Source organism: Tinamus guttatus, unplaced genomic scaffold (genome assembly GCF_059628265.1).
Source record: "Tinamus guttatus ecotype Peru unplaced genomic scaffold, ASM5962826v1 Tinamus_guttatus_pri_ptg000007l, whole genome shotgun sequence".
Classification (NCBI taxonomy): Eukaryota; Metazoa; Chordata; class Aves; order Tinamiformes; family Tinamidae; genus Tinamus; species Tinamus guttatus.
The window spans coordinates 1957862-1978753 of record NW_028288541.1 but is presented as its reverse complement, the minus strand read 5'-3'; the positions used below and the strand labels follow the sequence as shown (position 1 = coordinate 1978753).

At 57.6% G+C, this 20892-nt stretch overlaps 1 protein-coding gene across 3 annotated transcripts in view; it reads right to left on the bottom strand.

Annotated features, from left to right (window-relative positions):
• Positions 1 to 256: 256 nt before the first annotated feature.
• PPP2R2B (protein phosphatase 2 regulatory subunit Bbeta) overlaps positions 257 to 20892 on the bottom strand; it is a 53897-nt gene continuing 33261 nt past the window's right edge. For all 3 annotated transcript variants that reach the window (XM_088521641.1, XM_088521647.1, XM_088521654.1), the window contains 8 exons: positions 5994 to 6091; positions 5591 to 5756; positions 4762 to 4874; positions 3760 to 3937; positions 3056 to 3220; positions 1523 to 1692; positions 1295 to 1386; positions 257 to 598 (listed from right to left, as the gene is read on the bottom strand). In XM_088521641.1, the coding sequence (XP_088377767.1) occupies positions 319 to 598; positions 1295 to 1386; positions 1523 to 1692; positions 3056 to 3220; positions 3760 to 3937; positions 4762 to 4874; positions 5591 to 5756; positions 5994 to 6091 (1262 nt within the window). In that variant the 3' untranslated portion in view covers positions 257 to 318. The remainder of the gene's footprint in view (positions 599 to 1294; positions 1387 to 1522; positions 1693 to 3055; positions 3221 to 3759; positions 3938 to 4761; positions 4875 to 5590; positions 5757 to 5993; positions 6092 to 20892) is intronic.

Genomic DNA, 20892 nt, shown 5'->3' with positions numbered 1-20892 from the left:
CACTCCCCTTCCCCTCCACCCGGCTGCCATTTGTGCCCACGTCCCCGCGGTTCCGCCTCCCCAGCAGACCCCGTGCCATCCTGCGGCCCCAGCGCCAGCAGCGCTGACCTGGCGGTGGTGCCCAAGCGCGTGCGCTCGGTGCTCAGTGCTGCGCTGCATCGTGCTGCTCACTCGCCCCCGAGCGCGCTGCACTCGGCAGGCCCCTAGAGGGACCAAAAGGACAGAGAAAGGGTGAAAAAAGAAAGAAAGGAGAGAACCGTTTGAAACCTTGTGTTTACTAGTATTCAGTACATGAGATGCCTAAAGACTCGGCTTCTCCTAGTTGACCTTGTCCTGGAATATGTACAGGTTGTTGGTGGCCGCCACGGCGATGATGTTCTCCGTGGGGTGCCATGCCGTGTGCAGGATCTTTTTGCTAAAGTCCAGACTGTCCACACTGATCTCATCCTTCCGCCGCTTGCCGCCGACGCAGACCTTGCGGGGCTTGAGGACGGCGCGGGGCTTGCTGTTCTCCCGCGAGGCCTCCAGCGTCACGTCGCGCTTGGTGTTGCGGTCGAACATGCGGAAGAAGTTGTTGTAGGAGCCGGTCATGATGACACTGCGGGTGAAGGGGATGGGTGAGCGAGGCCTGCAGCGCCCAGCTCCGTCCTGTGCAAGGCCTGGACCCTGGGAAGAGCCGCCCTCTGGCATGTGGGGGCCAAGCAGCCCTGTCCAGCACCGCACACCCGCAACGTGCGGAGCGTCAGGGGCGTTCGGGATGTGGGTCTGAGGCCCAGCAGAGCCGCATCAATTTGCGCTGATGGTTTCTGCGGGGCAACCGGCAGGGATCCACCTGGGACGGTGCCATTTCTGCACGGATGACTCTTATCATGGCTCTTATCACCTAGATTTGTGCAATCTGAGACCAGATGCCTCATGGCTTGGATAATGCCCCAAGCTGGGCCCTCTCCTGAGACTCCTGCTACGTCCGCACCAGCATGGGAGGTATCAGCTTCTTCCTGCCTGGCGAGGTGCCTGGCAGCCCCTATGGCCTTGGATTTTGGGCCCGCTGTTGCCCAAAATCTGGCAGTGCTGCGCGGGGAGGCTCCCGTATGGATGGTGCCAGGGATGTGCCAGGCAGGAGGATCTGCAGAGCCCGCCCTGCGCTGGTAGCACGTGGCTCATGACCCACAGCCAGCAAAGGGGCCAGAAGGGTAGCGTGGAGGTGGCTGCAGCTCATTGCACCCGTGCTCTGCCCCACACTCAGCTCTGTACCAACACCGCGGCTGCTGGTGCCCGCCGTGCCGCCGCTCACCTGTCGGAGCCGTTCCACACGCACTCGAACTTGTCAAAGATGCAGTCGTTCTCGTAGAGCGAGCACAGCTTGCTGCGCAGGTAGTCATGAACCTGGGGACAGTGCCATGAGAGCATGGTGGAGCGCCGAGGCCCCCGCCGCCCGTGAGCACTGACACGCGCCGAGCTCTGGCCCCAGCGAGCAGGACCCGGCCAAGTTTGTGCCGACGCTCCCGCGGCCCCAGCTCACCTGGTAGGTCTCCATGGGCCGGTTCTCCATGTTCAGGTCCCACACCTTGACCGTGAGGTAGTCCCGGGTCAGGATGTACCTGCCACTGTGGCTGAACTTCACGTCGGAGATGGAGGAGATGATCTCGGAGAAGAAGGAGCGGTTGCTTGGGTCCTCGGGCTCCTCAAAAACTGTGCGAGAGGAAAGGACAGAGCCCATGTGAGCCATGGCGGGGGCAACAGTGCTCGGTGCAAAGCGCGTATCCCAACGCGCATCGGCATTAAAGGCTCTGGAGCGGGGCCAGGGGACAGCTGCCTTACTGCTGCAGCACATGGGTTCTGTCTATCCCATCCTTGAACAAATTCCAGTTTCAGTGGCTGGAGGGAGACCGGAGAAGTTCCACAATGTATTGATTTGCAAACCCCACCTGTAGGGAACACTAGCTGGGCACATGTGTCTTTAGAGAGGAAATCACTGAAAACCTGACATTGTTCCTGTTGCAGTGTAGGGACTGCGGTCCCCCACATACATGCGGCAGTGGCAGGGACAGAGCGTGACCTCACTGCCACAGGCATCCCCAGGGCTTCTTCCCACTTCCTCTCCTGTTCCTCAGCGCGGGATCCCCTGGAGCTGCAAGGCCGCACGCGATGCTCCACGCAGCACCCACTGCGGCTGCGTTCGCCCTACGGAGCCAGCGCTCACCGGCGTCGCTGCGCTGCGGCGCGCGGGAGCAACCCGTGCCACGCGCGGGTGGAATGGAACAAGGGGTGCACATGAGGGAGCGCTGCCCAGGGCAGAAGCTGCATCTGTCTAAATATCATGACTGGGGTGTGCAGGGATGTCACCTGCGGGTTTATTAAATATTGGTGGTTATTAAATGCCTCCATTGGAGACTTCATTTCCAGAAGCTGCTTTTCATTTTGTGCCCTGATGAACTGGATCACTTGCAGCTCCACTGCCAGTGCTCTTGTGGGATGGAGGAAATCCATAACAGATGTCCAGGGAGCGGTTGTGGAGCTGCCGTGGGATGCACCAGCACCCAGCGGAGGGGAACACCAAAACCACCATGCCAGGAGAAGGAGCCGTGCTGGCTCCTTGATGCGCTTAGCCCTGGAGCAGGGCCGGGCGCAGGAGCGGGAGGCTCCATCCGGCTCCATCCACAGCAGTGCTGCCACCGGCAGCTCGGCTGGAACCTGCCCTGCCAGCTCGACCCCCGCTCCAGAGCTCAGTCCAGCCACTGCCAACGCCTCTGTCCTGGGGCTGGGACAGGCAGGGGGTCATTGGGGCTCATCCCGTCCTTTGGTTTCATGCCCCAAGCCCAAAATCCCAGGCACGATTCTGTGCCCTGGGACCTGCTGCCTTGCGGTCATCACCCACCAGCACGACACTTCTGTATCTATGCCAAAATGGCCCTTTTTTAATACCCAGCTTGATGTCCAGAAGGTGCAGGACCGAAGAGGGAAGGAAAGCTGCGCATGCTGAGCGCTTTGCAATTGCTGCACCCGGCGTGGGGACGGGCGCAGGGCGGCAGGGGGGCCCAACGCCGGTACTCACACTTGGCGTGCCGGTCGCAGAGCGCCGCCGCGCGCATGTCGCACAGGCGGATGGTGCCCTTGCTGCTGCTGTAGACGAAGGCATTGCAGTGGTGCGGGTGGAACTCGGCCGCCGTGATCACCTCTGTCAGCTCCTCCATGTTGGCCGGCTTGATGTCCACGATGTCTGCGGTGAGTCAAGGGCGATGTGCAGCCCCGTGACAGTCCCCCAAGCCCAGGACTCGGCCCCGCAGCCCTTCCTGTGCACCCCGTGAATCACACATCCAGCCTCCCAGCTCAGCCTAGGGGAGAACAGCTCAAACCTGTGCCCTGCGGCCGCCCCGGCACTACTGCAGGAGGGAGCGTCACTGCACCCCGCGGGGCTCCGAGCACCCCAGCCCACAGGGACGCCCTCCCTGAGCCCGCTCCAGCCCGGCTCTGAGGGGGCTCCTGGAGGCAATGGCCACCGCATCCTGCCTGCTCCCTCCTTTTCCCCAGGACTGTTTCAGCTTCTGCACATCGCAGGTCACCCACAGCAGCTCTCGGGGGTCCCCCACAGTGCCAGCCAAGCCGCCCCTGCTGCTTGCTGCCCTGCAGGTCCCTATTGCTCGGAGCCCTCTTGTCTCCCCTCTCCTAAGCCTTGTCCTCCACTGCATCCCACTGAGCCGAACCCGTTGCCGCCAGCACGCCACAAGCCCGGTAGTGAAGCCGCCAGCCCGAGGATACTGAAGCTTTGGTTGGTGATTTCGAAGTTCCACAGGTTTATGCGCAGGTCATCAGCTGACATGTAGGTCTCGTAGTCGCTGTTGACGGAGATGGAGTTGATGTGGTAGGTGTGGGCATTGGCGAACACCCGCCGTGGGGTGGCCTCCACCATCAGGTCCATGGGCCGCAGCACGGGCACCTGCACCGACAGAACGGGCGTCAGCACAGCCCACCTGTGCAGCACCGGCACTGGCACCAACCTGCCAGCTGCAGCTTTGTGCATATGTATACACACACACACATGTGTGTGTATATATATATATATACACACACACACACACACATATACAGCCCTCATTAAAGGGTAATCCAGCGTAACAAACCGCATCCAGTGTAGAGTGAGGCTGTCAAGTAAAATAAACCAGTAACAAATTAAATTACCCTGTGCTTTCAGGGCGAGGGATGCCAGTCATTTTTCATCTAGGAACGACGTGTCTTAATTTCCCGGGGCTCTCGGGCAGCTGTGACTGGGAGGAGGCACCGCTCGCAGCACTGCGGTCCCGCCAGGCCCAGCGCCCGCCGCGGCTCTGCCCTCGCTCCGGGAGCCCAGGTGGGTGCGCGGGGCAGCTCGGCCATCCCGCTGAGTGGTGGGAACGGGAAAAGCCTTCCCTTCCTCCTCATCCCCGTCGCCACCGCCTGCTGCTGCTCGTTTGCAAGTGATCAGTTCTGCCACGTGCATTTTATAGCCATGTTGTTGTTCTGAACTACCTTGTCATTTAAATGATAACGGTTTGGAGAATGTGAAAAATCAGCAAATCTTAGAACGTAAAAAATGAGCAAATCTTGTTGCTGTGGCACAAATGCTTCTCTGGTAGCAGAGCAGCTGCTGCACTCACAGCACAACAATTTATCCAAGAGTGCCCATGCCTGCACGGAGCGACCTGCTGCTGCACCGCACCGTGCTGTGTCTGTGGGTGACAGTGCCCAGGAATGTGCCTGCGGGCTGCACGCGACAGTGCTCACCCGCAGCGTGGTGATCATGGAGGGGTCCCGCAGGCGCCCGTCCTCATCCTTGAGGTTGTAGCCCTCGGGGCGCTTGTCCCGCTCGCTCACCTTCCACAGCTTCACTGTCTTATCTGCGGGCAAGACACACAGTGACACTGTGGTGACATGCGCAAGAAATTCCACCAAGACACAAACTGGCAGCAGAAACGCCTAGAAAGTGGGGAAATCCTGCTCCTGCTGCAGCGCCCCATACCACCTCCTCCTGGTGTCACCTCCATCACCTTTGTTCCCTCCATCCCCTTTCCCTCCATTCCCTCCATCGCTCATCCCCTCTATCACCATCCGTCGTCCGGACTGACCGTTTTTCCCTTCACCACTGCGGCTAGATTTTGTGCAGAGCCCTAACATCCATCCCAGCGTCTCTCTTGCACCCTAATTCCAGCCCACTGCTATTAATTTGGCTTCATTAACCCATTTTGTGACGGCGCTGCTGCACATGGGGTTGCTTTAGCAGCAAGAGTAAAAGGAACCAACATGACATGGGAATATTTTGACAGGAGGTGTGTTGATAATACATCCGCACATGCACATGCACATGCACTGCACATGCAACACCAGCCCAAACGGAAAGGTAATATCCCTGGTAATCAAAAAGCTATTTAAAAACTCAATTAGCAGAACATTATAGTCCGTAATTGATCTTCATTACATTTTCAATGATTCTCCCCACCCCGAAATGAGTTTAATAAGCTTTTGCACACTGAAGCAAATCCCTCTGCTTTTCTAAAAATCAAAATGAAGCGGGAGCGCGGTGGTGCGCACCGCACGAGCCGGCCGGCACACGGACCGTTGGTGGAGAGCAGGAAGTAGGCAGCGTTGTGCTGCGGCAGCCATCGGATCTTGTTGATCTTCTCCTCGATCTCCAGGCTCTTCAGGTAATCGAACTCGGGCTCGTGGCTCTGGAAGGTGCTGTAGACATTGTACTCGCCGCGCCGCTGCGGCTGCTGCTTGCTCTGTGGGATGGCAGTGTCAGCGCCCGGGCCTGCAGCCCCCCCGTGTCCCCTGCTGCGTCCCCACCACATGCCCATGCCCCCACATGTGGCTCATGATGCTGCGGGGTGCCGAGACGCTGCAGCTGGAGCCAGCAGCTGCGGGGCGCACGGGGATGCAACCTCCCCCTGCCCTTCACGCTTCCCACAGCACTTCCATGGCAGGAGGCATCGGGAGGGCAGCCGCGGCTCCGCACTCACCTCCTGCTCCCGCTGGAATATCACCACGCGCCCGCCTTTGTCCCCAGTGGCCAGCAGCTCTCCCGTGTGGTTGAACTCTACCGTGGAGATGATGTCGGCTGCGGGCGAGAGGAGCGGCAATGTGAGCAGCCATGCAAGGCGCGGGGCTGGACCCCATGTCCTGCTGCAAACTGCAGCTCCCACAGGCTCGGGCACAAGCATGGGCTCTGCTCCCACTGCAGCTTGGGGGCTTCCAGTGCCAGCAGGGCCAATGTCCCCTTCGCATGCAGAGAAAGCCCACCAAGGCACCCACAGACCCAGCTCCCCACACAGGGCTGCTGCAGTGCTGCCAGAATCTGTCTTTTCCTTCGGTTCCTGCCCGCTGCGCAATGCGTGTGCCTGGGTGCACTGGGCAGCCCCCAAGCTGGCACTGCCCACGGGAGCACCCAGCCTCTCGCGAGTGCCAGCTCTCCTGGGATTCCAAACCCGGCTGTCCCCGATCCTCTGGGACAGCTGGTGTCCACAGAGATCCCAGCAGAGGGATCCCAGCCCACCCAGGCACCACACGTCCCACATCCCACATTCCCATGTCCCCCGGCTCCCGGCCAGCGGGTGCCCCACAACTCGGGGGGGCTGTAGGAGGCAGTGTTGGTGGCAGTGCTGTGATGGTGACCCTGGGGTATCCGACCGCTCTGCAGACAGGGCTAGGCTTGGGACACATCCATCCCTGTCCCCAAGTCATCCGCTGTGCTGTGGCCTGGATGGGCACTGGAGAGTGGGATGTGGCAATGGATGGAGAAAGGGCCAAGTGAGAGGAGGAGAGTGCAGGGGAAGGGAGCGGGAGCGCTTGGAGGGGCCAGCCCCGGGACACCGCATGTGACGAGCTGCATGCTGGGGTGAAACATGAGCGCTGGACTGAGCTGCAGCCTCGAGGAGCGGGCGCTGAGTCTATCAAACATAGGAAAAAATAAATCCCTGCAAAAATATGCCAAAGGATGTTCCCACTCTCACATGTAATTGCATCCAAAGCTAGATATAGATGTCGCAGCTAAAACCGAACGTGCTCCAGCACTGAGAAACGTCGCATTTGGAGCCAAATCTGGTTCAGCAGCTTGAGCTAAACCCTAATTAAAGCAGAGATGTTCATTCATGACAGTTCCCAGTTGGCAATGTATTTAAAGTTTCCACTTTAGGAAAGATTTTATGACTCCAACTTGTTTGTTTCTGACTACGCGTCTGCTGCTGTCCCGCTTCCTGCTCCCGTGGCTTCCCACCCAAGGCAGGTGTCAAAGCGAGCAGGGAAAAGCCAAGGTTTGGCCTTGCCTTGTGGGGCAGGGGCTAAAACCCGGGAATTTGGTTCTCCCGGTTCTCCCGGAGGGTAGCAGCTCCCAGTCCTGCAGCAGGAACCTCTGCTGCCCAGGCCAGGCGCAGGAGGAAAGGAGCTGTCAGATCCAGGGCCGGAGCGGTGTTTCCTTGGGAATTTCCCCAAAGTATCCCTGTGCCGCTCACGTCAGGGTGTGCTTGTTCCTCCTAAAGCCACCCCTCTGGGAGCACATCCGCTGAGCACTGTGTAATCAGCCCCATCACCCGCCGCTGCTTACAGTCAAGTCATTCATTTCGTCAGTAAATTCAGGCAGTGCCTGGGCTCACGCGCTGCGCTGGCTGCAGAGCTGCTCAAAGCACCTGTGGGAAACCCAAGTGCCCCCAGCCCCCTCGATTTACCTGAGGGCAGCGCTGAGGGGGTCCAGGCCCTGGGCCAGCTGCACCATCCCTGCTGCTCCTCACCATAAAGAGCTGGACTAAAAACGCATTAAAACCGATCCCCGCCAAGCACACAGCCGCCGTGCTTGCCAAGGGGCGCTCCCCAGGAGACGGAGCCCCAGGGTACGCGGAGCCTTTCCGAATGTGTCCAGGGCAAGTGCAGCTCTTGCCCCTCCACCCACTGCTCCCAGCCTGGCTGAGATGAGGCAGCCACAGCCAAAATTCACACATTTGTGTTGAAATGATGGCTGATTGCTGCCTGTCACAGCCGCTGGGACAAGGGAGGGATGAGGCAGGGACGAGGCTCCTCCCGGCCCTTCCCTTCCCTTGCGCTTCCTGCGCGGGCAGTTTGGAGACGACCGTTTCCATGGCGATTCATCCCCAGCCGCTCCAGCCCGCGGCGCTCCCGGCCTGATGCTCTCGTGCTAAAAATACCCAGCGCTGCTGTGACTTCCAGAGCTGCGATGCAGCTTCACCAGGAAAACAGGGCGTTTGTAAAATACAGGCACCCCCTGCCACTGGCCGTGCCCTCGCTGGGGTCTGCAAAGCACCAGGAAGGGGAAGGAGCTGCTATTAGAAACAGTCCCGTTGCACGGCCAGCTCCTGCGGGGCTCATGACTCCACGAAACGGGCCGAGCATCACGGGGAGCAGCCTGGGAGCAGCTCCGAGTGCCAGCGCTGCCCCCCCCGCTTCCCGGAGGGCTCAGAGCCATGGTCCAGCTGGCAGGGACATTCGGGGGCTTAGAGGGGATTTGTCTCTAAACCAATCAGTCCTAATGAGGAGGCAGAGCACAGGGCAGCATCTCGGCCCCACTGGTGGTGCCTGGGACCTACAGGGTTTATCCGCAACGCAGGAGATCCAGCAGAACAAGCAGCCAGGGCCGGTCCTTGGTAGCTGTTTCCGCGTCTCCTTCCTCTCCGGTTGCTTTTCCTGGGAAGCGGGTCTCGCTTGGCTCGGGCAGCGCAGTGACAGTTCTGCACATAATGTGCTCAGGACCCCTCATTCTTTCCCCACTTCCCTCGGGGTCAGGACTCTGCTTCTGCTTTAGCTCCTGGCCTTGGGACAAGCAAATGTCTCTCCCTGGATCAGCCACGTGCTGTCCCGTCCCAGTTCTGCCTGGCAGGAGCCTTTGGGAAGCACAAGAGGGATGGCAGGAGCAAGGAGCAGGGCCGTCGGGGCTCTGTCCTCTGCTCAGCATCCTCCTTCACTTGTACATCCACTTGCTGATGGCACTGCATGCAGAACGGCCCAGTGTGCACATGGCAATAAATTGCAAAGCACCATAAATAGCAGCAAACCAGGCTGCCAAGTGAGGAAGGATTTAGACCACTCAAATCCCAGTCTGATCTATCCAGTCAAGTGCCAATAAGTGTGCGATAATAACTCATTGCAAGCAGCCTCTGTCCCCAGCTGGATGAGGCCCTCCAACACAGAGCGAAGGCAGCAGGGATTGTGGGATGGGAGGGAATGCCAAGTGGGAACGCAGGAATACCACTGGACCTGTGTGCTGCCATCCCTGCTGCCCGCTTGGTGCACAACTGCAGTGAGGGGCAAGCAACACTGCAGGGCTGCGGCGAACAAGAAAAACTGCAGGGCTCTGTGGAGCAAGCGACACTCCAGGGCTGCATGGAGCAAGCGGTGCTGTGGGGCTGCGTGGAGCAAATGATGCTGCGGGGCTGTGTGGAGTAAGCGACATTTCGGGGCTGGAAAACCAAACCTGAAGCCACACAGGCAGAGGGAAGAAGCAGAAGGAGTTGACAAATGATCAAGAGGCTTTGGAGGGGAATGAAGGCCCTCGCTATGTCTGCAAATGGGGGGCCAGACTGCATATAGGGACCCTCGGGCTGCTATGCAGGCAAAGTCCCATCTCTGGGGCCGGTCGCGGTGAACATGGATGTCAAGCCCTGCACGGGGCTGCGGGGAGCAGGCAGAGCCAGCACAGCAATCCTCCTGGAGCAGCTCTGGACTGCCCGATATGTGAGCAACGAGAAATCCACGTGGCTGTCGGAGCTTTAAATGCAGCCTTCACAGCTCCTGCAAGCTGTGCAGCCCCGCCGTGCAGGCGGGAGCACCGCGAGGATCACCCCCTTCTTTCCATTCCACGAGTTCACACTGACATCAGACACCAACAGCCCCGAGCGCAGGGGATGAGCTGGGCCTTTGTGGATAGTTTGGGTGTTGACAGAGCTCCCGGCTCAGCCCGCTCCCAGGTGCACACTACAGAGCACAGAAGGGCACGTTCAGCCCCAGCCACCGCACGAGTTTGAGGGCGAGGCACAAGGACACCAACACCTCAGAGCAGGGCTGCAAATCCCCTGGGAAACGCTAACTGGGGGCAAGGTGGGGAGTGGGGAGACTTGCAGAGCTCTGGGCTGCTCCAAAGGGGCTGCATGAGGAGCTCGAGGCACGTGGGCAGCAGCAGCCTCCACGGCACGGCTGCCCGGCGTCACCCGTGCCCTCCACAGCCACCCGGCTCCTTTGAGCCCCGCGGTCCCGAGCAGCGGTGGGGAAGGCCCAGAGTGGCACACGGAGGCTGAGCCGGATCAGCGGTGTGAGGAGTCACCCATGAGCCCCCCACATCGATCTCCCTGCTGCAGGAATGACAGCCTGCGAGCAGATCAATTCCGCTGCATTAAGCCCAGGCAGAATTTGGCATCGTCAGCAAAATGTCCCGAAACGTCACCACACTCTGCAGAGCGAGTGCCACAAAGCTCCGCGTCCGGGTCTCAGCGCACACCCCCGCGCGGGAAGGGAGCTGCTCCCATGTGCCAGCCCCACCGCTCACCACAGCGCTGTGAGCAGCAGCAGCTGCTGATCCTCGCCAGAATGGAACAAATATTCAAATGTTAAAAATGCTGGCACGTACAAAATTCCTCTGCCACTGTTACAGCAAGAAATAATTTTGTGCTGCTGACCCAGACTAATGTGACTCCCATCTGTGCTCTGCAGCCGCCTCCACCGCAGGGCTGCGAACACGAGGCTGTGAACCCGTCCCTGTCGCTGTCCTTGCAGGGTTGACATGATGCCCAGCTGAGGACGACAGGGCAGGGGGGTGGTTTCAGGGAGGTGTTTGCGGGAGGACAGGTAACAGATTGTCCCCTTGCTCATCTCCCTTGAACCGCTGTCCCCAGGTTTGGTGCTCATCCCCAAGCCGCGCACGTGTCCCCGCATAGCAACCAGGAGGGTAACGGAGCCAGACCAGAGCTGCAGCCTTGACTCCCAACACCAGTGGTCCCAAAGTGGTGGATGGAACTGCCCAGCGCTGGGATGGGTGCCACGACACACACTGCACACCGGGTTGCATGCTGCACATTGGGATGCACGCTGCACATTGGGATGCACGCTGTGCACCGGGACGCACACTGCACACTGAGATGCACACTGCTGATCAAGATGCATGCTGCACATTGGGATGCATGCTGTGCACTGGGATGCAGGCTGCACACTGGGACACATGCCGCACTCGAGGGTGCACACTGTGCACTGGGACACACGCTGCACACTGGGACACATGCTGCACTCGGGGGCGCACACTGCACCGGGACACACGCTGCGCACTGGGATGCATGCTGCAAATCAAGACACACGCTGCACATTGGGATGCATTCTGCGAACTGGGATGCATGTTGCACACTGGGATGCACGCTGCAAATCAAGACACACACTACACATTGGGATGCACACTGCGCATCGGGATGCACACTGCCCACGGGTATGGATGCTGCATGCCGGGACACACGCTGCACATTGGGACACAGGCTGCACTCCGGGATGCACACTGTGCACCGGAACACAGGCTGTGCACTGGGACGCAGGCTGCGCACCAGGATGCAAGCTGTGCACCCAGACACATGCTGCACACTGCACATTGTGCTTGCAATGCAGAGATTGCTTTTCAGCAGGGTGCACAACTCCTTAGCTCTTGAATTAATGACATTTTTTAATTGGTTAGGCTATAAGAGCCATATAGGGCTGTTATACATTACACCTGTGATACGGAACAGCGTGTTAATCAAGACAATTAGTGCGGGACCTGAGAATCTCTCTAACACTTTGAATAATCCCCCTCAGTTTGAGAGGAAAATGAACAGCTGCTTTATGGAGTCTCGAATCAGCTCACTTTGCACGAGATCTGCAATCAGGCCTTCGTCAAGAGCGCAGGGCGTCTCCTGCGCCTGGACGCCCAACATGGGCTCAGACACCGGCCCGAGGGCTGCCCTGTGCCGAGGACGGTGGCACTTGCGGGTCCCCAAGGGGTCTCACGGAGCTTGATGCTACTGTCCCCGACAGGCCCCCGCTCTTGGCTCACCAGGGCTTGGCTCCCACCGTGCTGCAAGTGCAACGTGCAGCACCAGCTGTAATCTGCCACTTCTGAGCATCATCATCCTCAGTGATGCGAGGGCTTAAATATACACCCAAATTGGGAAGGAAGCTGCCGTGACAATTTGTGCACCCAGCTGTGTGCAAAATGGAAGAGATTTAAGGCTGCAACCATAATCAACGTAACGGTGGTGAGGCAGGTTTGCTGCAAGCATGCTCAGGATAACTGCAGAACGTGCTCTATACATGCCAGCAAATCCAAGCAGATGAAACCTGCCATGAATCATGTAATTGCTCAAATCCATCATTTCCTGTATCACTTTGCTTCTCTAATTTCTCTTTTTACCATTGCAGTTCTTTATTTTATACACACACCTTTCATTACATGCATGTGTCCCTGCTCTGTAAAGGCAGTCAGAGGCCCGGTGCTGGGAAGAGCAGGGCTGTGCGCGGGTGCACGGAGCAGAGCTGGACGAGCCTCCTGCGCAGCTCCCGGAGCGCGATGGCACTGCCCTGGGCAGCACCTCAGTAGCCAGCATTAACGCGGGGGATGCACATTCACAGCCTGGCACCAGAAGATTCTCAGAACCAAGAGGCTGAAAAACCTTCTGGGTACTGATTTGGATTTAGAGTTATTAATGCAAAAAATAAGTCTGACTGCAAAAACATACTCTTAAGATAGCTTAAACTTTGTAAGAAGCACTTGAGCTTGATCAAGTCCTCTGCTTAGCCCTTTTCACAGTAGCACCTTAGAAACTCCAGTGATAATTGCTCCCAAGAGCTGCAGCCGTGTATTTCTCCATGGAGCAAAGCTGCAATCAGAGTTCACGGGCTCTTGCCCAGTCTGGCATGAGATCTGCACCACCAAGAAAGTGAAATACACTCAGAAAACCCATAGTTTCCACTGACATTACTGGTTGCTTAAATGCTCACAGCTGATAGAACAAACATGAATTAATGGGTACCAGAGACACGCAGCGCTCGTTTTTGGAGGCTCCTTGTCCGCGGGAGGAGCATCAGGGCTGGTTCCTGGTGCTCACAAAGTGCTGCCTGTGGACGCAGGGCCGCAGGGCACGTGCAGCCAGCCAGGGCATCGCTGCAGCAAGAGGGCCAGTGGCCGAGCCGCGAGCACCTCTGCCAAGCGCCAGTGCGACGCGCTCTGTCTTTCTGGTCATCTTGCTGACGCCATCTGCTCGCTTACCAGGACAACCTATTGATTTTCTAAAAATTTTAATTAGAAGCACCCAAATGTCAGCTGAAATCTGGAGGGGGTGAGCTTTCCGCGCATGCACAGCAGCTGTTTTCAGCTCATGGCCAGGTCTGTTCCCACCTTGTGTGGATGCCGCTCGGCGCCACGCAGCCTCCCTGCTCCCCTCGGTGCCGCTGCCAGGAGGAGCGCGGCTCTGCAGCCCGCGCCGCTCCTTGGGGCACGTCCTGAGAGCAGGGCCATCCCCAGCACGTCCCTGTTCCGTGGTGGGCTGCAACGCGCTCTGCACACGCAGCGTTGGCAGGGCCTGCTCCCTCCAGCTCCCAAGGCTGCACCCGCACGCACCAGACTTACGGTGCAGAGGGAGGGAGGCAGGGACTGGGGGCACTGGAGTGGCTCTGTGGCCCACAGGCAATGGGATGGGGTGCAAGGAGAGAGATGGGAGCAGGGAATGCCCTTGGCCACAGCAGCAATCTGCTTTAGAGAAGGATTAACGGACCCCCCCAGTCACGTCAACGCTAAAGAGACCATGCTCAGCATCCCGCATCTACGCTGGGCACTGTTCAGAGCTAAGGATAGGCAGGCCTTGGCATTTATTGTGTATCAACTAAGAGTGGCTTAGTCCAACACCTGGAGCTATATCAAGTAGGAAGACATGAGAAAAGGATGTCTCTTGTGCTGGGCTCAGGAAGCTGCAGAGCGTCCATCGGTGCTTTCCTTAAACCTTCCTTTCCCAATTCAACGCTATGTTCATTAACTGAAGGGCTGAGCCATTAAAATGACTTGCTTAAAAGCAATTCTGCAGCAGCAGCAGAACTTCAGTCATACTGAGATTGCAGCTATTGAAAAAAACCTAATCTTTTGAATGTTGCATTTGCCACATTTATTGGTCTGGAGCCTGTGTACATGCATGTGTATGTACACGCACACGTACGGGCACCCACTTTTCTGTTCTCTGTCTGGGCAAGAAATCTGCGTGTCTCTGCCCAGCAATGAGTAAGTAGCAGAGAGTAAAAAATAAATAATTAAACAAATAAAAATTTACAAATCACAAATATAATCTAACTAGTATTTTTTTCTGAGGCTGATCTGGAATTGGCAGTACCTGCCTATCTATTCGTACTGCAGTTCTCCGCTTGGCTAAGGATCTAATGCAGTTTCTACACCAGCCAGTGCTTGCCCAGGAGAGGAATAATCCCGCTCACCTCCCAGGTGACTGGATCCGCCTGGATCCGAGGCAGAGAGGTCACAGTCGAGTCGTGCTATTTTTAGGATCTGCTGGGCTGCAATAACAAGACTTCGTCTTTAACGTGAGCACACTAATCCCTCCGAGCTTAAGACGCCACAGCTGGTGTCCAAGCTAGGGGGAATGATCATCTGGAAGCAAAAACACACTGCAGAGCACGAAGGGCCACAGGCAGCACGCGGGGATGCCGCAGAGCGTCTCAGCAGCCCCTGGCCAGGCGGTTAATACCTACTAGCAGTGCAATCTGGGATGAACACCCTGCAGGAGCGTACACGGAACAGGTCACAAATAATAAAACAATAACAAAAAAAGCGCGATGCTCTGGGGACAGTTGGCGACTGTGGTGAGCAGCCCACCCCTCATTAGCGCTTGCGCAGTGCGGCCGGTGAGCGCGCTGCGGGCTGGCAAGGTGCGCGCTGGGGCGGCCGCGCTCGGCCTCCCTCCCGCTGCGGTGGGACAAGCACTGGCCCCAGTCTGCCGGTGGAGCTGGGTCCGCGGGAGCGGAGGCAGCGCTCAGCATGCGCGGGGCAGGACGGCTACCTGGGGTGGAAGCCGAGCAGCGCGGCTTCAAGTGCGACATCGCAGCTGAAAGACGCACCAAGAGCCCCCATTTCCTACCGAGAGGGTAAATCCATCTGCCCCAATGGAGAATCAAGCATTGAGGCCTGTGCCAAGCGAACAGCCGGTGCCAGCAGCCTGGCAGCGCTGAAGGAAAACGCCTCATTTTTGCAAATGCAAAGCAGCATTTACTGAAGTAACCTCCCAAGGCACTAATTGTGGGAGGAACCAACTGTCATCCCCAGGGACAGAAAGTGCCTCTCCAGACGGTTCTGCAAATGCATCAGGGAGCAAGTCCTGCCGTATCCATAACCAAACACTCCCTGGTGCTGCCTGCAACCCTGGCACCACTACGCCGGGACAGCACATGGGAGCTGGTGGGGGGACCCATGCTAAATAAAAGCTGAACTGGCAAATACACCTTAAAATCCAAATTACACAGCTGATGGCAGGTACCTAGTATTAGCCAGCTAACATATACTTGCTTTCTGTAAAAAATCTGGTTTGATTTTAATCAGTCTAAATTCCAGGGAAGGCGAATGCTGATGGCTGTTGACTTTGTCTCTTAATAAATGTATGACAAATTTTGTGGTTACAAAAGAACTATTGACAGTTCCTGCATGAGTCAAAAGTAAGGCAAAATTGAGATGGCCCTTAATGTTTTTTGTTGTCTGACTGCACATAGGTAATGAGAAGTGAGGACGTAGTACTGTGAAGTGAGCGGGAGCAAAGCCACGGTGAGAGCAATAGATTACGTGTTTGTGCTGGGCATGTCGGTACTCCAGGATAGCACCAGCGGGCGCCTCCTGAGCCCCTTCTAGAAACCGCACAGAGCCCTGGGATCAGCACATGCTTCAAGTCAGCGTCCCCCAGAAGGCTTAACACTGCTGCCACCACCGCGGATTTGGCTAATGAGCTTATTCGTGTGTTTATGCAAACATAGAAGAAAGGAGTGGGGAAAGTCTCCCGGAATCCTGGTGTAGGACACCCTGAGCACCTCGGACAGGAACGCGGCAGCCCCTTCCCATCACGCTGCTCCACGGCGGCCGCTCCGCGGTCCCATCGCGCAGGGCAGGGGACACCGCGTGCACTGGGGACAGCCCTGGTGAGGCGGCTCCCTAGCTCCCTCAGCCTGTCAGGCTCCTCAGGAACGTGGTCGGGGGAACAGGCTGAAGGGCCCTTCCTGCCACGACGCCCACGCCACCTTCACAGCAAAGCTGCCGTGTCCTTACAGCTCGCTATTCCACGTCCTTGGCTCGGGAACAGCAATATCCAATTATACTAATGGCTGCTGGGTTTGGAACGGGCCCTTTACACTTGGATAAAAGTGCTTATAAGCAACATATTCTGCCGTTTCAGGCTGCAGGTCAGGTTTTAGGTGCTTTGGGAAGATTAACTTTCTTGCAAGTGAAGAATTTAATTACAGGAAGCGATGAGCCTGGTGCTCCCCGTCCGTCCGAGTGCAGCAGCACACATCCCTGCGGCTGGGCCAGCAGGTTGGAAGGGACCCCAGGACTCCACAGGCCGATTACACGCAATGGCTCCGGCGGACACAGCAACAGCAGGAGCCCGGAGCTCCATTTTAAAACCCAGGAATAACACCATTTTACAGGCTGCTTGTTTTCCTACCTCAGCACTGCAAAAATCAATGGCTTTCGGAAAGTAAAAGAAATGCCAAGGAAAGGGCTTGCAAGTCCCGGCAGCCAGGAGAGATTCCTGCCAACAGATGTGGGCTTCCAGCTCCTGAGAGGGCAAAGGGGCAAAGGGAAGGAACTGGATATGTCCAATCTGCTTTACATTTTCTCACTGTAGCTTAATAACTGCACGAGCAGGTATTCCAGAGGCAGGGAAAGGCTGGTTAACTGTACCACAAACAGCCGTGCAGCCTGCGGGCAGCTCTGGCAGCAGCACCGCGGCAGCGAGGAGCACCGAGCTGCAGAGGCCACAGAGGCCACAAAGTGGCTCAGAGGAGCCTCCTCAAGCATCGTCCTGCAGCAGGGGCGACTACAGCACATGACCCGGAGCAGGGGCTGTGCCATGAGCAGGGCTTCAGCAGCCAGGAGCTCCCCCGGCAAATCCATGTGGTGTCCTGGTCCTCTGGGAGAAGAGCTGAAGGCGACGGTGCATCCGAGAACCAGAGCCATGCGAATACACTGCCGCCTAAAAACAAATATTGACTTTGCAGAAGCAAAGTCTTCCCAAGCACCCTGCCAAGACCATTTTTTTTCCCCTCAACGAACTATTCTCCAAAGCTTCCTATAAATAAGGGAATCCTATCATCATCATCCATTGGGAGTTTTTCCCCATTTAATGAATCTGATCATATCTGTATTCACGGTGTTGCCTCTGGCAAGGAGCAGAAGTCGATGGGTGGATGGAGTAGGGCCTATGGCTCCTGCCCGCGGGATGCAGCACTGCGCAGAGGCTCCCTGGGATGAGCGGTGCCGACGTCCCCACACGCTTCTATCGGCACAGAGGACAGGGTGGTGACAGGAGCCAGCACTCGGCACTGGAGAGGGACCAGGACCAGCCGGGATGGGATCTCCGTGCCTCCCCCAGGGCACAAATATCCCCCGGCCCCGCAGCTGTGCCCTGGCACCGCTTTCAGGGGCACGCCTTCATCTGAGGACCTGGGACTGCATATGGAGAGGGAATAAAGACTTCTTTTTTTGGCAAGTGCGAGTCCACCAGATTTCATCACCTTGTCAATAACTTCACACGCTGTCAGAAACAGATTGCAGCGAAGGGAAAGGCGGCTTGAGGAGGCGGGAGCTGTCCAGGACAGAGCAGCACGGGCAGAGTCAACACAGCAGCTTGGCTCCGACGCCACGGCTCGGCCCCGCGCAACCGGCTCGCGTGGGTCTCCCTGCAGGCTGCTCATGCCCCTGGTCCATGTTGTCACCTTGCAAACACAGAAGCTGCAAAGCAGGAGGGCAGCTGCCTCCTCCCATGGAGCGAATCGAGGTGCTGCCCATGGGGGCAGCCAAGTCTGAGCTCGGCCTTGAGGTAACACAGGACTCGCCAGCTGGGACGATGGCACGGGGAGACACGGCTGCAGAGCAGCAAGTGCCACGTGCCGGCCACGTTAACGTGTCCCGGGCCGGGCTAGGAGGTGCAGAGAACAAAGAACAGGGATCCAAATGAAAAGAGACTAAAAATAGAGAAGGAGAACACAGGTGGAAGGGGAGAGGAAGAGATGCAGCCAAAGGCAAGGCTGGGAGCGCGCGGGCAGCGGGGCAAGCGAGCGGCTGCGACAGGCGCGGGGAGCCCTGGCAACGTGCCAGCTCGGAGCTGCGCAGGGCAGGGGAGACACCCGCTGCTCTGGTGGCAGCAGCTGAAAAACAGAGGCTGGCACTGTCCTCACCGGGGAGCAGGTGAACAGACCCCTGGGGGGCAGCTCGGCAAAACGCACTTGGATTTTATCCCCCTCCACTCAATACGGGTTTCCCAGGCTGCTCGTGCTTGCAGTGAGCATTGCCTGGCAGGAAGGCTGCCAAGTGGGTAGATCCTGCGGGATTTGCACAACGGCTGCACGGACTGTGCTGCAGGGTGGAAAAGGCTCCACATCGCTCCCGTTCCCCTCCGCATGGGAGTCACCACCATGCAGCCTGAAGTGAGCAGAGAGCCCGGCTGCAAGGAGACTGTGGTGCAGCATCACGAGCTCGGGCAAACCAAAACTCTGTCCAAAATGATGGGCTTTGCCTCTGTTTTTCTGCCTCCTGACGAATGCAGGGTGCTCTTCGTCCCTTCCACTCTGTGAGGAACTCAGAACCTCCCATCCCTTGGCCATGCTTCATCAGCACCATCGTGCTGCCCCATTTTGCATCACTCGTAATAAAAACGTCGCATTCAGGTGCCCAACAACGTCATGAAACCGCCTCATGAGGAGGCGCAAGTCCTCCTGCAGAACTTAGCCAAAACTCAGCAATCTGTCACTGCTCTGAGTTGCGCAGGTCCAGTTTGCTCCAGTCTCTTCTGCCCTAATGGCTCTTTAGAGGACAAGCACCGTGGAAGAGCTCACAGAGATCCTGACAGGCCCGTCTGATGGGACTGCGGCCACTGACAGAATGGCCCCGCTGGCGAGCGCGCCCCGGCTCCCGCATCGTGCGCTGCCGCCGCGCGCGAGGCCTGAGCGGCACCAGGACCGCGAGTGGACGCCCGGCTCCTTATCGCTGCTCATGCCATCGCCGCACAAAGGGTTGGGCTGCAAGGGCACCCAGGCTGGTTTGGGGCAGCAAGGCAGGGCCCACACACACCAACCAGCCCTACACAAGCCCATGCAGGTGCTCTCTGCACCCACAGGCTTGCCAGGTCCGGTCGGAGCAGGGGCTGCTTCAGCGCCTGGTGCCTCCCCCGCCCCCGGGCTTCTCCTCATTGGTGTCTTGGACAGTTTCCACTTCTATAGCCCTGCACCAAAATGAGGGCCGATCGGACCATCTTAATACGACTGCTGCAGAACGACTATATTCCACTATGAAATTATTAAGAGCCCCCGTTTGAGGATGTTATCACAGGGTTAACACCCACGATGGCTCCGGATAACACAGCAGCAATAAAAGGCAACGCGCACGATGGAACATGATTTGTTTTTGCTGAACAGGCTTGGCCCCTATAAATCTCAGCACTCTAACATGTAAAGTTGCTATTCCAGTGACAAAATAGACATGAGGGAGATAACAGTCTTTACCTCCATTAACGTTTATTGTTATTCAGAGAATAGGGATAGGGACTGATCCGAGGGTAGGAAAATCTCAGCAATTTGTTTGCATACTCGGGAGCTGAGCTCATGGTCGTGTTTCACGGCTGCACTAGGGAATCAACCGAAACACAGCACAGAAAGATCAAAATGGGGGATTAGCTAGCTATTTTGGTTTCTGGTTTCTATTTTGGTGACCTCTCCACTTGGAGGACCTGCTCTAGCACGGCATTAGGAGAGATGGATCTGCAGCGCATTACCAAGGAGCTGCCGAGCTGCACTGGAGCAAGGGCAGGGACGGAGGCTGCGGCGCAGCGTGGTGCCGGCACAGGAAATGTGAGACGGGGACAGATCTTTCCAAACATGCTGGGAACAATCCCGGTTCTCTCCTACCCTCAGAGCCAGATTCAGCCTCAAACAGCAAGATCTACTGTAACAGCCTCCAAACCCAGCCTCTCTCTTCCCGAGGAACACGCTGCACCTCCAACGTCCTATGAAATGAGGTGAGCGGAAGCTCCAATGTGGGAGGCTTGAGAAGCCAAAGACTGAACAAAATCAAGGGAAAAACAGAGGCTGCGAAGCAAGAACCCAAAGGATATCTAAAACCCCAAGGTTTCCCAGCCCACACCATGGCTTTGGGAGTCCCTGTCCATGTCCAGAGCCCAGGGCCCAGCCTACGGTCCAGCCTTCACCCAAAACACCTCGAAAGAGGTTGGGAAAAGAAGGAACTAAACACGGGAAGCACCGAGGTCTGTCCTGCCCATGGAAACTGCACTGCTTATGGAAAAGCCTCAATAAAAACACGCTGGTGCTCACTACTCGCAGCCTGTGCTGAGCCTGGTGCCCTGCGCCGCTCGTCTTGCTGCCCCGGCACTGAGCCAGCCATGAACCACCAGCCATGGGAGCACCGGGGTGGAGCAAGCAGCGAGCGCACAACCCCAGCCTCAACTTGCCGGACGGCCCCGGGGGACACAGTGGCTCCAGAGGGACATGTCTTGCACCATGTGCTGAGCACTTCGCAACCTGCTCCGCCCATCGGCACAGCCAGGACGACAGGAGCAGGAGGAGCATCTGCCGCTTTTAACCTGCCGGATCAGCACCCTGCCGCGTCATCACCTCCACGAGGCCGTG